The sequence below is a fragment of the Mobula hypostoma genome, chromosome 19, assembly GCF_963921235.1.
Source record: "Mobula hypostoma chromosome 19, sMobHyp1.1, whole genome shotgun sequence".
NCBI classification, from domain to species: Eukaryota; Metazoa; Chordata; class Chondrichthyes; order Myliobatiformes; family Myliobatidae; genus Mobula; species Mobula hypostoma.
In genome coordinates, this window is record NC_086115.1 from 18,800,411 (window position 1) to 18,819,546 (window position 19,136).

Sequence of the window (19,136 nt, forward strand, 5' to 3'; positions counted from 1 at the left end):
GATGGGATGTGATGTTGAAGTTGTATAAGACATTGAAGAATAATTTGTAGTGTTGGTATGTGGTTTTGGTCACCTAACTACAGGAAAAAGGTAAAACAAAGAAAATTTACAAGGATATTGCTGGGTCTGGGGGACCTGCGTTATAAGGAAAGATTGAATAGGTTAGGACTTTGTTCCTTGGAATGTAAAAGATTGAGAAGAGATTTGATAGTGACATACAAAATTATGAGGGGTACAGATTTGGTAGATATAAGCTGTGTTTTTTTTCTCTGCGGTTAGGTGGGACTACAACTAGAGGTCATAAGGATGAAAGGTGAAAAGTTTAAGGGGAAAATGAGGGGAAACTTTTACACTCAGGGAGTCATGAGAGCATGGAATGAACTGCCAGAGTAAGTGGTACATATGGGCTCAATTTCAATGTTTAAGAGAAGTTTGGATAGGTACATGGATGGCTATGGTCCTAGTACAGATTAATGGGAGTAGGCAGTTTAAATGGTTTGGCACAGATTAGATGGGCCAAAGATTCTATTTCTATGCTGTACTTTTCTATGACTCTATTGACTCTGAAAAATTTGGCAAAGTATCTTAAAGGGAAGCATCATACAGAGCTGGATTCACTAATCCATTGAAAAGATTACCAAGAGATTTGTCATCTAGATGTTGAAGCAAATTTAATTGCTTCTGCTGGGAGTTTAAAGAAGACGAAGGAAGATTAATAGGCAAAATGGGAAAGGAACATGGTTTCTTGCATTTGAAGTATAATTTCATGACTTAATGAAATGGTCTCAGTACTGAAGGATTCTGAGATTATTTATAGAATTGTATCATGAAGCTATAATGTATTGTAAGAAATGAGTCCTTTTTCTTTCCTCATTGCAGATGCAGCTCTTGGACAAGTTTCCTGTTGAAGGAGGACAGAAGGATCCCAAATTACGTTGCATTCCTTTCTTGCCTGGTGAGTAGCAACTTAAATCATCCACTACTCCCAGTAAGGTAATCTTTTGTCCTATTTGTAGATACTTTCTGTTCCCTACAGCTTAAGGCATAACTGGCTGTCGCTGACAACTCAATGACTTAGTCCAGTAGCACTTGCATCCACAATGATGAAGTGTTTTGAGAAGTGAGAGATGAAACATATCAACTCCTACCTGAGAAGCGACTTGGATCTGTTCCAATTTGCCTGACTGCACAACAGGCCCACAGCAGACCCCATCTCATCGGCTCTTAACTCAACCATGGAACATCTGAACACCAAAGATGTATATATCAGGATGCTCTTTATCGACTACAGTCAGCATTTAATAATATAATCTCCTTAAAACGAATAATTAAGCCATATCCACTACTTTCCATTCCAAAATCTTGGCCTCAATATTTCCTAGTGGAGTTGGATGCTCGATATTCTCACTTGCAGACCCTGGTCAGTTCAGATTGGCAACAACATCTCCACAATCTTCATCAGCACTGGTGCACCATAAGGCAGTATGCTTAGCCCTCTGCTCTGCCCACTTTGCACTTACGATTGTTTGGCTAAGCACAGCTCCAATGCCATATTCAAGTTTGTTGATGACACCACTGACATAGGCTGAATCAAAGGTGGTGATGAATCAGCAGATAAGAGGGAGATTGAAAATCTGGCTGAGTGATGCTATGACAACACCTTCTTACTCAATGTCAACAAGACCAAGGAGCTGATTATTGACTTCCGGAGGCAACCTGAGGTCCAGGAGCAGCTATTATTTGGGAGGTGAGAGGTGGAGAGGGTCAGCAACTTTAAATTCCTCAGTGTTATCATTTCAGAGCATCATAGTGCGTCTACTTCCTTAGGAGTTTTAAACATTTTAAACAAACTCTCCAGCATGATACTTTTTTAGGCATGTATTGGAGAGTATATCGACTGGTTGCATCACTGCCACGTATGGAAATATCAATGCTTTTGATTGGAAAATCTTACAGAAAGTAGTGGATATGGCTCAGTCTATCACGGGTACAGCCCTTCCCACCATTGCGCACATTTACACAGAGCAGTATTGCAGGAAAGCAGTATCATCAGCAATCCCTACCACCCAGGTCATGCTCTCTTCTCGCTGCTCCCATCAGTAAAGAAGCCTCAGGACTAATACTAGCAGTTTCAGGAACAGTTATTACCCCTCAACCATCTGGCTCTTGAACTAAAGGCGTTGTCTTCAATTGACTTCAATTGCCCCATCACTGAAATATGGCCGCAATCAATAGAGTAACTTCCAAGTACTCTTCATCTCATGATTTCTATTTATTGCTTATATATTTTTTATTATTATTATTACTTTTTTTTTCTTTTTGTATTTGCATAGTTTGTTGTCTTTTGCACACTGTGTGTATGCCCAGTTGGTGCAGTCTTTCATTGATTGAATTATGGTTATCGGACTTTGTGAGTACGCCTGCAAGAAAATGAATCCCAGGATTGTATGTGGTGACATATATGCACTTTGATAAGAAATTTGCTTTAAACCTTTGAACCATCTAAAGACAATTTAGGGCACATGGATGGCCCATCTGCTCAGCTGTTGTGTACGAGTTTATTCCTACCCTTTGTTTAACTTTAATCTGCCACATCTATACTCTTTCCTTAAATGTATTTATGTTATATCAATAAATAAGTAAGAGATGGAGTAGGGCATTTGCCCTCTCATGCCTGCTTGGTCTTTTAACAAGATTATATTGCACTTAATAATTTTTTTTTGTCCAATCACCATATCCATTGAATAGACTAACATACAGAAATCTGTTAATCTCTGCTTTGAAAGCAATCAGTGATTTAATATTTGCAACCCTCTTATGTTGAGAATTCCATTGAATCACCACTCTTGAAGCGAAACATGTCATTTTCTGAATGACTAGCCACTTATTCTGAGATTCTGACTCCTGTGCCAAATAAGGAAAAGGTTACTAGACAGGTCCAGTGTAGTTAGAAAGGCAAGTGGCATATTGGCACCTATGGCAAAAAGATTGCGGTTTAGAAAAGGGGAAGTATTATTATAGAACATAGAATAGTACAGCACAGTACAGGTCCTTCAGCCCACAATGTTGTGTCTACCCTCAAACCCTGCCTCCCATATAAGCCCCCACCTCAAATTCCTCCATATACCTGTCTAGTAGTCTCTTAAACTTCACTAGTGTATCTGCCTCCACCACTGACTCAGGCAGTGCATTCCACGCACCAACCACTCTCTGAGTAAAAAACCTTCCTCTAATATCCCCCTTGAACTTCCCACCCCTTACTTTAAAGCCATGTCCTCTTGTATTGAGTAGTGGTGCCCTGGGGAAGAGGCGTGGCTATCCACTCTATTCCTCTTATTATCTCGTACACCTCTATCATGTCTCCTCTCATCCTCCTCCTCTCCAAAGCGCAAAGCCCTAGCTCCCTTAATCTCTGATCATAATGCATACTCTCTAAACCAGGTAGCATCATGGTAAATCTCCTCTGTACCCTTTCCAATGCTTCCACATCCTTCCTATAGTGAGGCGACCAGAACTGGACACAGTACTCCAAGTGTGGCCTAACCAGAGTTTTATAGAGCTGCATCATTACATCGCGACTCTTAAACTCTATCCCTCCACTTATGAAACCTAACACCCCATAAGTTTTCTTAACTACCCTATCAACCTGTGAGGCAACTTTCAGGGATCTGTGGACATGTACCCCCAGATCCTTCTGCTCCTCCACACTACCAAGTATCCTGCCATTTACTTTGTACTCTGCCTTGGAGTTTGTCCTTCCAAAGTGTACCACCTCACACTTCTCCAGGTTGAACTCCATCTGCCACTTCTCAGCCCACTTCTGCATCCTATCAATGTCTCTCTGCAATCTTTGACAATCCTCTACACTATCTGCAACACCACCAACCTTTGTGTCGTCTGCAATCTTGCCAACCCACCCTTCTACCCCCACATCCAGGTCGTTAATAAAAATCACAAAAAGTAGAGGTCTCAGAACAGATCCTTGTGGGACACCACTAGTCACAATACTCTAATCTGAATGTACTCCCTCCACCACGACCCTCTGCCTTCTGCAGGCAAGCCAATTCTGTATCCACCTGGCCAAACTTCCCTGGATCCCATGCCTTCTGACTTTCTGAATAAGCCTACTGTGTGGAACCTTGTCAAAGACCTTACTAAAATCCACACAGATCACATCCACTGCACTACCCTCATCTATATGCCTGGTCACCTCCTCAAAGAACTCTATCAGGCTTGTTAGACACGATCTGCCCTACACAAAGCCATGCTGACTGTCTCTGATGAAACCATGATTCTCTAAATGCCCAGAGATCCTATCTCTAAGAATCTTTTCCAACAGCTTTCCCACCACAGACGTAAGGCTCACTGGTCTATAATTACCCGGACTATCCCTACTACCTTTTTTGAACAAGGGGACAACATTCGCCTCCCTCCAATCCTCCGGTACCATTCCCGTGGACAATGAGGACATAAAGATCCTAGCCAGAGGCTCAGCAATCTCTTCCCTCGCCTCGTGGAGCAGCCTGGGGAATATTCCATCAGGCCCTGGGGACTTATCCGTCCTAATGTATTTTAATAACTCCAACATCTCCTCTCCCTTAATATCAACATGCTCCAGAACATCAACCTCACTCATATTGTCCTCACCATCATCAAGTTCCCTCTCATTGGTGAATACTGAAGAGAAGTATTCATTGAGAACCTCGCTCACTTCCACAGCCTCCAGGCACATCTTCCCACCTTTATCTCTAATCGGTCCTACCTTCACTCCTAACATCATTTTTTTCTTCACATAATTGAAGAATGCCTTGGGGTTTTCCTTTACCCTGCTCACCAAGGCCTTCTCATGCCCCCTTCTTGCTCTTCTCAGCCTCTTCTCAGCCCCTTCTTAAGCTTTCTTGCTTCCCTATATTCCTCAATAGAACTATCTGATCCCTGCTTCCTAAACCTCATGTATGCTGCCTTCTTCCACCTGACTAGATTTTCCACCTCGCTTGTCACCCATGGTTCCTTCACCCTACCATTCTTTATCTTCCTCACCGGGACAAATTTATCCCTAACATCCTGCAAGAGATCTCTAAACATCGACCACATGTCCATAGTACATTTCCCTGCAATTCACACCCGCAAGTTCTAGCCTTATAGCCTCATAATTTGGCCTTCCCAAATTAAAAATTTTCCTCTCCTCTCTGGTTCTATCCTTTTCCATGATAATGCTAAAGGCGCCAGGGAGCGGTGGTCACTGTCCCCCAGATGCTCACCCACTGAGAGATCTGTGACCTGACCCAGTTCATTACCTAGTACTAGATCTAGTATGGCATTCCCCCTTGTCGGCCTGTCCACATACTGTGGAAAGCGGCCAGTGAGTGAGTGGGCCAGTGAAGGAGTGGAGCTTTGAGGCTTTGACTCGAGAGATTCTGGCAGTTTTGGCAGTTGGTCTGTGCAGTCAAGTCAATCAAAATTTGAATAGATCAGCAGAAAGCCATTGATTAGACACTCAAGATTTGAAAAGCTCAGACTCAGCAGAAAGCATCTGATTGTGCAATCGAGGTCAAGTGACCAAGCATTTTGAAAAGCTCAAACAGATAAATAGAGGGATAGCTCAAGCGAAGCGGCCAGTGAGGGAGTGGGCCAGTGAAGGAGTGGAGCTTTGAGGCTTTGACTCGAGAGGCTTTGACGAGAAGAGGCGGAGGACAAGCTTGCTCGCAGTTAGTCTTTACAATGCCTCCTGAGATGGTGGTGTGCCTCTCATGTGAGATGTGGCAGTCTTGGGGGAACGCCCTTCTCCCGCAGAGTCACGTCTGCCAGAAGTGCATACGGCTGGGCATCTGGATGACCTTTGACTCATAAGGGAGAATGAGGCAGTCATAGATGACTGCTTCATTAATATTATTGTTAATTATGCAGAGCATAATTAGTTATAAGAATGCTTTCCTACAGTGTAGGTTTTGAATGCAGTACAATGCACAGTTTTGGTCTGCTTACTTTAAGAAAGGGCACACTGGCATTTGTAGACTCCTGAGCCAGAGTGTGCATTTTCCTACATGTGGTCTGCGCCATTTAAGTAGTTATAGACCTTTACAGCAGGGAATACAAAGTCCTTCAGCCTGACGAGGTTGCATAACTGAGCTAGGCCCATTTGGTTGCACTTTGCCCATATCTGTCAAAACATTTCCTTTCCACCAACCTTTCCAAAAGAAGTTAACATGTTTCAATATGTTCATCTTCAATTTTGTCCAAACTCTAAAGCAGCCTTCCAGGTGAGGCAACACTTCACCTGTGAGTCGCCTGGGGTGATATACTGCGTCCGGTGCTCCCAATGTGGCCTTTTATATATTGGCGAGACCCGACGCAGACTGGGAGACTGCTTTGCTGAACACCTACGCTCTGTCCGCCAGAGAAAGCAGGATCTCCCAGTGCCCACACATTTTAATTCCACATCCCATTCCCATTCTGACATGTCTATCCACGGCCTCCTCTACTGTAAAGATGAAGCCACACTCAGGTTGGAGGAACAACACCTTATATTCCATCTGGGTAGCCTCCAACCTGATGGCATGAACATCGACTTCTCTAACTTCCGCTAATGCCCCACCTCCCCCTCGTACCCCAACTGTTACTTATTTTTATACACACATTCTTTCTCTCACTCTCCTTTTTCTCCCTCTGTCCCTCTGAATATACCCCTTGCCCATCCTCTGGGTCCCCCCCCACTTGTCTTTCTTCCCGGACCTCCTGTCCCATGGTCCTCTCGTATCCCTTTTGCCTATCACCTGTCCAGCTCTTGGCTCCATCCCTCCCCCTCCTGTCTTCTCCTATCATTTTGGATCTCCCCCTCCCCCTCCAACTTTCAAATCTCTTATTCACTCTTCCTTCAGTTAGTCCTGACGAAGGGTCTCGGCCCGAAACGTCGACTGCACCTCTTCCTAGAGATGCTGCCTGGCCTGCTGCGTTCACCAGCAACTTTTATGTGTGTTGCTTCGGTAGATTTAATTTAAATAAAGGTTGTAGATTGATTTTAATTAATGCAGTTTACAACATGAAAATTTATTTGCAATGTTGAAGCAGTGTGTTGTGACAACATCAGGATTTTCTTTTTTTCTACAAGAGAAACAAAACCTCCTGGAACCAACCATTGTTGGGGCACCATCAGTACAGATGCGAACACAGTTCCTCCGAGACAGACCTTTTGTTTCCAGTTATGAAGACCAAACATTAAATATATCTTAACCTTTGCTTGTTTCGGGTAGTTCTTTGCAACAGAAAAAGTTTCTTGAATTTCATCATCACTTACAAATCTTACAAATGCTACAACATGACATTTATTGGTGAAATCTGTTGACTCATCAACCTGAATAGAGAAGCTGTTTTCCAGTTTATCACACAACTTCTTCAGCATCATGTGACATGTCATCAATACATTGACTAATCGTACTGTTTGAGAGTGAAACCTTTTCAATTTATTGCATTGCATCTTGTTCTTTGCATTTTACGCACTATAATTTTACATGCTGGTATTATTAGGTTCTCACCAATTGTGTGACTTTTCCTTTCTTGGGTTATAAGTTCTGCTACTAAATAACTTGCTGCTTGAGTCTTTTTATTGTTCATGACTTTATTAACAAGCTTTACTCTGTTTTGAGATTCCAATAGGCATTTAAAATAATCAGCGCTTTTACGTGTCATATGGTAATGATTTGTAGTTAAGTGTCTCTTCAGTTTTGCTGGAGCCATTGCTGCATTAGTAAGTTGTTTGTCACAGACTAGGCACAATGGAATAGGACAACTTGGATCATCAGACCACATAAAACCCATTCATAAGTAGCTTCCTTTGTAAAGATGAACTTTTGTGTCCGTTGTTGCATAATAAGAATGGCATAATAAATAACTAAATGAGAAAACCGAAAAAAAATACAAAAACTTCACAAATACAAAAATTTACTTCTGACCTACACAATCCACCTTTCGCAACGTTTACAACAACAGCATAGTGGCAGACCAACAGTTGAATTGTGGCATGTAAGATTCCTTGTTTAGAATGAAAATTTCTTTCCAATTTTTTACTACATGGATAGAGTTTGTTCACTCCCATAAGTCAGTCAGCAGCACACGAGGGGAAGTTGGGAGAGGTAATTCGGGAGGCGGGGAGGCTGACATCACAGCCGAAGTTAGGTGAGTCCATTCAATGTTCGGAAAACGCACTTCATGCTCTTCATCAGCCTATCGTCTCTGCCACCCCCGCCCCCCGTGCAAAGCAGTGCTCACCAGTCTCCCTTATCTTGCGTCAAAAACTTGAGAATAAACTCAACCAAATAAACATAACCCTATTCACACTGCCATGATGAGCTGAGAACTACTAACGAGATTGCTAATGAGGTTGCTCGGTCTCTGCCCACCACTGTGAGTGCTAGCATCGTGCGTTGCACGAAGTTCAAAAAATGTTTATTTTTTTTTAATCGCGATCTCTGAAACGCTGCTCAAGAGTGTACAGCAAAGCCTATTGAATACTCTTTATTTAATTAATTCAACACCCCAAGGGTCTGTTTGACAAAAATTGAAATCAGTCCCTCTAATAAGTACTGCACAACCTCCTGAAGGTGAGGAGACAAAAATTGAATACGCAATTCCTCAAGCACTCCATAATAAAGGCCAATGTGCCAAAAGCTCTTTACAGCCTTGTCTACCCGTGATGCTACTTTTACTGAATTATTGTTTCATATTCCCAGATCTTTGTTCTACTGCTGTCCTAAATGCCCTACCATTCTGCCCTGCTTGTCCTCCTAAAGTGCAATGTCCCACACTTGTCTGCACTAAATTTTATCTGCCATTTTTCAGATCATTTTGCCAGCTAGTTTAGATCCTTCTGTAAGCTGTGATAGCCTTACTTGCTTTTCACTGTGCCCTCAGTCTTGGTGAATTCTGCAAATTTGCTGATCCAGTTTACCACATTATCATCCAAATCATTAATAGAGATGACAAACATTAATGGACCCAGCACTGATCCCTGCAACATACTGCTGGCCGCATGCCTCCAGTCAGAGGGGCAACTATCTACTACCACTCTCTGGCTTCTCCTGCTGTGCCAATGTATCCAATTTACTAATTCAGTCTGAAAAAGATTCATTTATTTTGCATTCTATCTATTAATACATCATCTAGAGTTACTTTATGTCTATGTATATAATCAGTCTCTGTATGTAAGTTACTTGTACATTGTGTTTTATAGGATTGCTTTTATATTTTTATATTGTGCTCTTTTTGCTTAGTGTACTTTTTTACTACAGCATCTGAATCAGAATCAGGTTTTCTATCACCAGCATAAGTCGTGAAATTTCAAACCAGAGAAAATCTGCAGATGCTGGAAATCTGAGCAACGCACAAAATGCTGGAGAAGCTCAGCAGGCCAGGCAGCATTTATGGATCCTGTTCAAGGGTTTTGGCCTGAAAAAGCCAACTGCTTTTTTCCATAGATGCTACTGGGCCTGCTGAATTCCTCCAGCATTGTGCGTGTGTTGGCGTGAAATTTGTTTCTGCTGCAGCAGTACAATGCAATGCATTTTTATATATATGTACAGTATGTATATTTGTGTGTGTATGTGTATATAGATGTGTATGTTAAATTAAATAATTAGTGCAAAAAAAGTAATGGGACAGTGTATATAGGGCATGCCTTGGAATATGGAAGTCCTTAGTGATGGATGCTAACTTTTTGAGGCACCACTCCTTGAAGATGTCCTGACTACTGTGGAGGCTAGTGCCCGTAATGGAGCTAAGTTTGCAACTCTGCAGCTTATTTTGATCATGTGCAGTATCCTCCCCCACCATACCAAATGGTGATGTAGCCAGTTAAAATGCTCTCCATGGTACATCTGCAGAAAATTGCAAGGTCCTTGGTGACGTACCAATTCTCCTCAAACTCCTAATGAAACCTAGTTGTGTCTTATTTGTTGGGACCAGGATAGATCCTCAAAGATATTGACACCCAAGAACTTGAAATTGCTGACTCTTTCCATCTTTGATCCCTCTGTGAAGCATGGTGTGTCCCCTTGTCTTACCCTTTCTGAAGTCCACAATCAGTTCTTTGGCTGGGCCTGGAGTGGCAACCATTTTTTTTCTCCTTTCCACTCGTGTATGGAAAATGGACAATAAACAATCTTAAATCTTGAACTAACATGCTAGTATATTGCAACTAACTTAGAGATACAGCACGGAATAGGACCTTTTGGCCCTTCAAGCCACACCGCCCATCAGTCCCTGATTTAATTCTAGCCTAATCGTGGGAGAATTTACAACGACTAATTAACCTACTAACTGGTACGTCTTTGCACTGTGGGAGGAAACCGGAGGTTCCTGAGAAAACCCACCCATTCTACAGGAAGGATGTACAGACTCCTTACAGATGACATGAGAATTGACCTTTGTTGCTCCAACTTGTAATAACGTCGTACTAATGGCTCTCTTCAATCTTGCTCAGTTTAGTTCAATCTAGCATTGTGTTCTTCGTTAACTTCGGGCCACAGAGCCAGGCCGCCATGATCAAAATCGCAGGAAATAGAAACTAAAAAGGAGCAAGCACAAGCACTTCAAACATGAACTGCAGAGTCCAGTCCACAAACTACTTCAATGAAACCTTGCCCAAGACACCATCAACATCCTTCTGGAGCAGGGAGTTAGAGGGAGAAAAAAACAAACAATGAGGGCACCTTCCTCCAGCAGTAGTGAGGGAGAGGGAGACTGGTCACTCACAGGCAGACAGTGCTAAACATCTGCTCACCTTCTGCACTCACCCTCGTAGATTTTTAATGTTTCTCAATGCTCAAATCAATGAGATCGGTGAGAAATCGTGTCGATCATGGGCTAATTTGGAGTATTATATGTAGTTTTGGTCACCTACCAAAGGGGGAGATTAAATAAGGTTGAAAGAATATAGAGAAATTTTACCAGCATGTGGCCAGGACTGGAGGATTTGAGTTGTAAGGCAGAGTGACTAGGTTAGGACTTTATTTCTTGGAGTGTATAAGATTGAAGGGAGATTTGATAGAGGTATACAAAATTATGAGGGATGTAGATAGGGTAAATGCAGGCAGGCTTTTTCCACTGAGGTTGGGTGGGACTACAACTAGAGGCCATGGGTTAAGATTGAAAGGTGAAAAGTTTAAGGGGAACATGAGGAGAAACTACTTCACTCAGAGGGTTGTGAGAGTATGGAACGAGCTGCCAATGCAAGTGGAGCATGTGAGCTCGATTTCAACATTTGGTTAGGTACATGGATGGTAGGGATATGGGGGGTGATGGTCCTGTTGCAGGTCAACAGGAGTAGGCAGTTCAAACAGTTTGGCACAGACTAGATGGGCTAAAGGGCCTGTTTCTGTGCTGTAGTTTTATATGACTCTAAGACTAAATACCCAGGTCCTGACAAGGGTCCCCCTCGGACCTTGTGGGAGGCTCGTGCAGAAGTTGCAAGGGCCATGGCAGAGGTATTTAAAATGTCTTTGGTCATTGATGAAGTGCTGGAGAACTGAAGGACAGCTAATGTTGTTTCGTTGTTCAAGAAGGGCTCTAAGAAGCCAGAAAATTATAGGCCGGTGAGCCTGACATCAGTAGTAGATAAATTATTGGAAGTTACTCTAAGAGTAACTGGTGGCTGGTGACGTAGTGGCATCAGCGCTGGACTTTGGGGTGAGATTCCAGCTGGCACCCTTGCACACTCTCCATCCATGCTGGGTTAAGAGCTGGTGATCTCTTTTTTTTAAAAAAAAACTCACTCAGCAGAAGGCAATGACAAACCACTGCTGTAACTTGCCTTGTACACGATCTCCCAATATGTAAGAGTGGCGTGGAAGGAAATCGCCCGCTAACCGGAAAATTCCGGATGCGACATACCTTTACTCTAAGGGACTGGATATGAGTTTTTAGATAGAAAGGGTCTGATAAATGATGGTCAACATGTCTTTGCATGCAATAGATCATGTCTAACCAAACAAATAGTTGTTTTTGAAGAGGTTGCCGGGAAAGTTGATTAAGGAAAGGTGGTGGATATTGTCTACATGAACCTTAGCAAGCCCTCTGACAAGATCCCACATGAGAGGTCGATCAAGAAGATTCATTTGCTTGGCATTCAGGATGAGGTAGTAAATTGGATTAGACATTGGCTTCATGAGAGAGTGGTAGTGGATGGTTTCCATAAAAATGGTGTCATGGGTAGATAGTTTGAAAAGAGAGCTTCTGGCACAATGGCCTTTATAAATCAAAGTACTGAGTACAGGAATTAAGATGTTATGTTTAAGTTGTATAAGATGTTGGTGAGGCTAAATTTGAGTATTGTGTGCAGTTCTGGTCTCCTAGCTAAAGGAAAGATATCAATAAGATTGAAAGAATACAGAAAATTTACAAGGAAAATTGACAAGAAATATAATTAACACTTTAATATATATGTTATCATAATTTATATTTTTACTATGTTTTGCGATGTACTGTTGCTGCAAAACAACATATTTCACAATATATGCCAGTGATATTAAACTTGATTCTGATTCTAATTTGGATGTTGTTGGGACTTGAGGACTTGAGTTATAGGGAAAGGTTGTATAGATTAGGATTTTGATCTCTGGAGTGTAGGAGAATGAGGGATGAAGGGAGATTTGATAGACATATACAAAATTGAGGGATATCAATAGGATTAATGCAAGATGGCTTTTTCCATTGTGGTTGCATGAGACTAGAACAAGAAGTCATTGGTTAAAGGTGAAATATTTCAGGGGAACCTGAGCGTGAGCTTCATAGAAGGGTGGTGCGAGTGTGGAACAAGCTGCCAGGAGAAGTGGTAGATGTGTGTTTGTTTGCAATATTTTAGGGAAGTTTGGATGAGTATATGGATGGGATGTTTTTGGAGGACAATGGCCCAGAATCAAGTTGACTGAATGAGGCAAATTAATAGTTCAGCATGGACTAGGTGACCTGAAGGACCTGTTCTTGTGGTGCAGTGTTCTAGGACTCTAAGTGGACTTGTAGAATTTCGGTCATAATCTTTCTGAATATCTACACCTTTTGATGGCTCATTCCTGGCACTATTACATACTTTTGCATGCAAGAATTAGCTGAAATATCAGTTATGTTCACTTGATTAAATAGGATGATGGTAGCTCATTGTGTGACTGCTGGTGTGTGTTCTTACAAACAGGGTCGGTTTAACAATAACCATGCTAGTTTTAAGGTTTGTTCACTATGTAGCTACATGGACTTGTGTTTTAAATTAGTTTGAAATTATTTCTTTTTTATGCCATTGACTATTCTGTTTAAAAAAACATTTATATTGCCAACTGAACTTTATTGATGTGTTGTACGGAAGTAAAGAGCAAGTTTGCTTCCCCAAGATGCAAGGCGGTATATGAAGATCTAACTAAATGCTTGATTTGTTTGTTGATGTAAAATGTTCCCAACTGATCTTGAAGTTTGCTTGAATGATTCCTCTGTGAATTGCTGCATGCCTTTCTTTCCAGATTTTTCATGCTAATGAAGCATTGAACAAGTCCACTTTGTAGTAATCCATGGAACAGTCAGAGCCAATGTCCTCTGTGGTGGGTCTAACCCTGCAAATAGTATCTCTTCTGAAAGGAGAACTTGAGTTAAAATGGCAGAAAGCCACAGTTTTCACTCTGTACTTCTAGCTCTTTTTCCAAAATTGCCATGTTCAGTCTGTGACCCAGTGTGGAATTTATTTGGATTTATTTGCTGTCAGCTTGGGTGGGTGTGCCTCTTATCGTACTGATTAAAATCCCTAACCTCAGCAAAAGCACATGCTTTGCATTTTAATATACCAGTCAGCAAACCTAACCCTGCCAGTAACTATATAGAGGCAGAAGCTGAATATTCTGCTTTAGTTTATGATACCTTTCAGATTTGTACTGTGGATGTGTGGTTTGAAGTTATGGACACAGACCCATTACAGGAAAGAGAAATGCAAAGCCAGAAGACATTTCAGGCAACTGAGAGGATTTAATTAGATCAGATATAGTCTGGCTCCCTTTACCATTCCATGATACATGTCCTTCAATACTACACAAAATTCTTTAAAACTTCACTTGATTTCACAAATTGTTGTGAAGTGTGTACCAGATTTTAACCTGAGTTTGCGAAAGTATGTTTCCTTGTTTCATTTCTGAATGAACCACCAGACCTCCATTATATTAAGGTACGGAATGTCTACCATTCCATGCCCAGGCTGCATTTTATAATCATTTGGCTGTTCTCCTCCTACATGCATATAGGCATGTAGGCAGAGGCTAAAGAGCAAAGCTCCAGAATTTAGGACAACAAAGAGGTGGTTGTGGGAGATGAGATCAGCTACAGGATTACTTCGAGTTGGTGGACTGGGACTCAAGGACTCATCTGTGGATCTGAATGAGTACACTATGGTTGTCACGCATTTTATTAAAAGAGTTGTTGATGAGTTTGTCCTCACAAAATCATTCAGGGTCTTCCCCAAATAGAAGCACTGGATGAAACATGGGATCAGAAATTTTATGAGGGCCAGGTCAGAGACATTCAAGTCTGATGAGCAAGAAAATTAAGAGATCAAGGTATGATCTCTGGAAAGCCATCTCATGGGTGGGCTGGTGATTCTGGACTAAGCATCGAAGGATGCTTGACAGTTGTGTTATGGAGTGATTGCTATCACGTCTAATAAGGTAAAATGAAGTGACGTAGGCAACAACAGGACTTCACTTCCAGATGAGCTCAATGCATTTTATGCTCACTTTGACTGTCAAAACATGGAAAATATCATGAACTCCCACAGACCCTATTGATCCTGTGTTTTCAGTCTCTAGGGCTATTGTGGGAGCTGCTTTCAGAAGGGTGAACCCACAAAAAGCATCCAGCTCAGATGGGTTATCTGGCCAAGCACTAAAGACCTGTGCTGATCAACTGGCCAGAGTGTTCATTGAGATCTTTAACCTCTTGCTTCGGCAGTCTGGCATACTACATGTTTCAAGCAGGCTTCAATTATACTGGTGCCTAAGAAGAATGTGGTAACCTGCCTTAGTGACTATCAGCTAGCAGCACATATCCACAATGACGAAGTGTTTTGAGGGGTTGGTGATGAAATACAGTATATCAACTCTTGCCTGAGAAGCAACTTTGCTCCGCTCCAGTTTGTCTACTGGGGCAACAGGTCCACAGCCGATGCTGTCACATTGCCCCTTCATTCAACTCTGGAACAGCTGGACAGCAAACGTGCATATATCAGGATGCTCTTTATTGACTACAGCTTGGCACTCAATACCATCATCCCCTCAAAATTAATCATTAAGCTTTAAGACCTTGGCTTCAATACCTCCTTGTACAATTGCATGCTCAATTTTCTCACTTGCGGACCCCAGGCAGTTTGGATTAACAATGACATCTCTACAATCACCATTCGTACAGGTAGATCACAAGGCCATGTGCTTAGTCCCTTGCTCTACTCACTTATACTTATGACTGTGTGACTAAGCACAGCTCCAATGCCATATTCAAGTTTGCTGATGACAACACTTGTAGGCTGAGTCAAAGATGATGATGAATTAGCATATAGGAGGGAGTTTCAAAATCTGGCTGAGTGGTGCCACAGCAACAACCTCTTACTCAAAGTCAGCAAGACCAAGCAGCTGATTATTGACTTTAGGAGGAGGAAACCAGAGGTCTATGAACCAGTCCTCATTGGAGGATTAGAAGTGGAGAGGGTCAGTAACTTTAGATTAGATTAGATTCAACTTTATTGTCATTGTGCTGAGTACAGATACAAAGCCAATGAAATGCATTTAGCATCTGAGCAGAAATGCAAATAGTGTTATTTACAAAATAACTGCGCATTAAAAAAGTGCTACAGCACACAAATATAAAAGTACTAAGACAGTACAATATGGATGCAATACTGCTTAGCGCCATGATGAGAGGTTCAGCAATGTCACAGCGTCAGGGAAGAAGCTCTTCCTATGCCTGCTGGTGTGGGAGTGGAGGCTCCTGTAGCGCCTACCAGATGGGAGGAGAGTAAAAAGCCAATGGTTAGGGTGAGATGCATCCCTGATAATACTTTTTGCCCTGCCCAGACAGCGTTTATGGTAGATGTTCTCAATGGTGGGCAATTGGGTGCCGATAATCCGCTGGGAAGTTTTCACCACACACTGGAGTGATTTGTGGTCTGATACGGGGCAATTGCCATACCACACTGAGATGCAGTTGGTGAGTATGCTCTCAATGGTACAGTGGTAAAAGTCCGTCAGTAACCTGGGACAGAGGTGAGCTTTCTTCATGCTCCGCAGGAAATGAAGAGGACAGGTTCTCATTTTGGAGGGCCTGTCCTGGACTCAGCATGTAAGTGCAATTACAAAGAAAGCACGGCAGCGCCTCTACTTCCTTAGGAATTTGCAAAGGTTCGGCATGACATCTAAAACTGACAAACTTCTATAGATGTGTGGCAGAGAGCATGCTGGCTGGCTGCATGAAAGCCTGATTTGGAAATATCAATGCCCTTGAATGGAAAATCCTACATAAAGTAGTGGATACGGCCTAGTCCAGGGGTTCCCAACCTTTTTTGCGCTGCAGACCGGTTTAATATTGGCAATATTCTTGCGGACTGGCTGACAGGTGGGGGCGGGGGGGGGGTGTTCAAACTCAACAGTGCGTGACAGGGAATGAGGAAAGATGCAGCTGACTCGTATCATTTCATATCACCAAATCATATCATTTCCTCGCAGCCTGCTAGCTCATGCTTTGTGGCCCGATACTGGTCCGCGGCCCAGTGGTTAGGGACCACTGGCCTAGTCCACCCCAGGCAAAGTCCTCCCCACCATTGAATGCATTTGCATGAAATGTTGTTGCAGGAAAGTTGCATCCATCATCAGGGACACCCCATTGCCCAGGACATGCTCTCCGAAGAAGATACAGGACTCCCACTACCATGTCCAGGAACAATTATTACCCCTCAACCATCAGGCTCTTGTACTGAAGGGGATAACTTCACTTAATTTCACTTGTTCTATCATTGAAATGTTCCCACAGCCTATGGACTCACTTTCAGGAGCTCTTCATCTCATATTCCATATATATATATATATTCTGTTATTATTTCTTCCTTTTTGTCTTTTTGTTTATTGTCTAAAAAGTTTGTCTTTTGCGCACTGTTTGAATGCTCAAATTGCTGCAGTCTTTCATTGATTCTATTATGGTTATTAGTCCATTATGGATTTATTGAGTATGCCCACAAGAAAATGAATCTCAGGGTTGTATATGGTGATAATAAACTTACTTTGAACTTTGAATGGCTTTATTTTGTCTTTAATGTCATGTTGACCAAGTTATCCAATCAGAAGAAAGAGCATTTTTGTAATCTATCTTTTTAGCATTCCTTTGACATTTTCAACTACTCTATTAGATCATCCCTTCAACTACCCAAACACGAGAAGATATAAACTGTGTAACATACTTATAATTTAACCCTAGTTTTTCTGAACAACTGCTATGGCTCTGTGGCATTATAGCTTTTATTTAAGGGATGCAAAGGTAAACCAGGGATTATAGACCACAAAGCCCAATATCTTATTCTGATGGATAAGGGTTAACCATTTGGAAAGAAGGGTTTGATTATGGATAATCAGTGTTGCTCTGTGCCTTGCGAGATCATGGTTTATGACTGAATTTTCGAAAGAAGTAACTAAGAAGGTTATTGAGGACATGGTGGTAGATGTGGTTGGTATGAAGCTCGGTAAGGCTGTTGAAAAGATTCCACATGATAAGACAGCTTTGGAAAGTTGGATCACATAGAATCCAAGGAGAGCTAGTTAATTTGATACACAATTGACTTGATGGTAGAAAAAAAGAGGCTGATGCTGGAATGTTACTCCTCAGACTGAATTTGCAGATGATATTCAAATTGGTGGTGTCACAGAGGGATCATGATCAGCTGGGTAAGTGGGATGATGACATATGGAGTTTAATTTGTATGAAAGCAAGGTGTTGCATTTTGGGAAGACAAATGAGGGTAGGAATTTCACAGTGAACAGTATGGCCTGGGGGTGGGGGGGTGGTCATTGTATGGCAAAGGTGCACCTTTGGAATTTGTTGCCACAGGTAGCTGCGGAGCCCAAGTCATTGGATATATTTAAGGCAGAGTTCGATAGATTCCTGATTAATCTCGATATGAAGGGTTATGGGGAAAAGGCAGGAGACTCGGGCTGAGAGGGACAATGGATTAGCCATAGAACATAGAAATCTACAGCATATTACAGGCCCTTTGGCCCATAATGTTGTGCCGACAAAGTAATCTACTCTAGAAACTGCCTAGAATTTCCCTACCACATAGCCCTCTATTTTTCTGAGCTCAATTTACCTATCTAAGAGTCTCTTAAAAGACCCTATTGTACTCACTTCCACCACTTGCAGTGCATTCCATGCACCACCACTCTGTGTGGGGAAAAATTTCCCTCTGGCATCCCTCTGCCACATTTCTCCTGTGCATTTTCCTGAGTACATCTCCCAATTTATGTTCCCAAGTTTCTGCCTAATAGCATTATATTTCCCCCTACCCCAATTAAATGTTTTCCCAATTTTTCTGTTCCTATCCCTCTCCAGCACTAAGGTATAGGAGATAGAGTTGTGATCACTACCTCCAAAATGCTCTCCCACTGAGAGATGGAACACTTGACTAGATTCATTTCCCAATACCAGATCAAGTATAGCCTCTCCTCTAATTGGCATATCTGCATATTGTGTCAGTAAACCTTCCTGAACATATCTAACTCCACCCCATCTATACCCCTTGCTCTGAGGAGATACCAGTCAATATTGGGAAAGTCAAAATCACCGATCACAACAACCCTATTATTATTGCACAGTTTCAGAATCTGCCTCCCTATCTGCTCTGCGATGTCTCTGTTACTGTTGGGGGGGGGGGTCTCTAACAAAACACTCAGTAGAGTTATTGAACCCTTCCTGTTTCTGACTTCCACCCATACTGACTCAGTAGACAATCCCTCCAGGACTTCCTCTTTATCTGCAGCCAATGCTAAACCCCTACCCATTTTGCCTCCCTCCCTGTCTTTTTGAAACATCTAAAACCCGGCACTCAGTAGCCATTCCTGTTCCTGAGACATCCAAGT

At 42.1% G+C, this 19,136-nt stretch overlaps 1 protein-coding gene across 2 annotated transcripts in view; it reads left to right on the plus strand.

The window, feature by feature from the left end:
- Positions 1 to 19,136, plus strand: part of sh3pxd2aa (SH3 and PX domains 2Aa) — a 309,816-nt gene that overhangs the window by 77,252 nt on the left and 213,428 nt on the right. For both annotated transcript variants that reach the window (XM_063071466.1, XM_063071467.1), the window contains exon 3: positions 880 to 955. In XM_063071466.1, the coding sequence (XP_062927536.1) occupies positions 880 to 955 (76 nt within the window). The remainder of the gene's footprint in view (positions 1 to 879; positions 956 to 19,136) is intronic.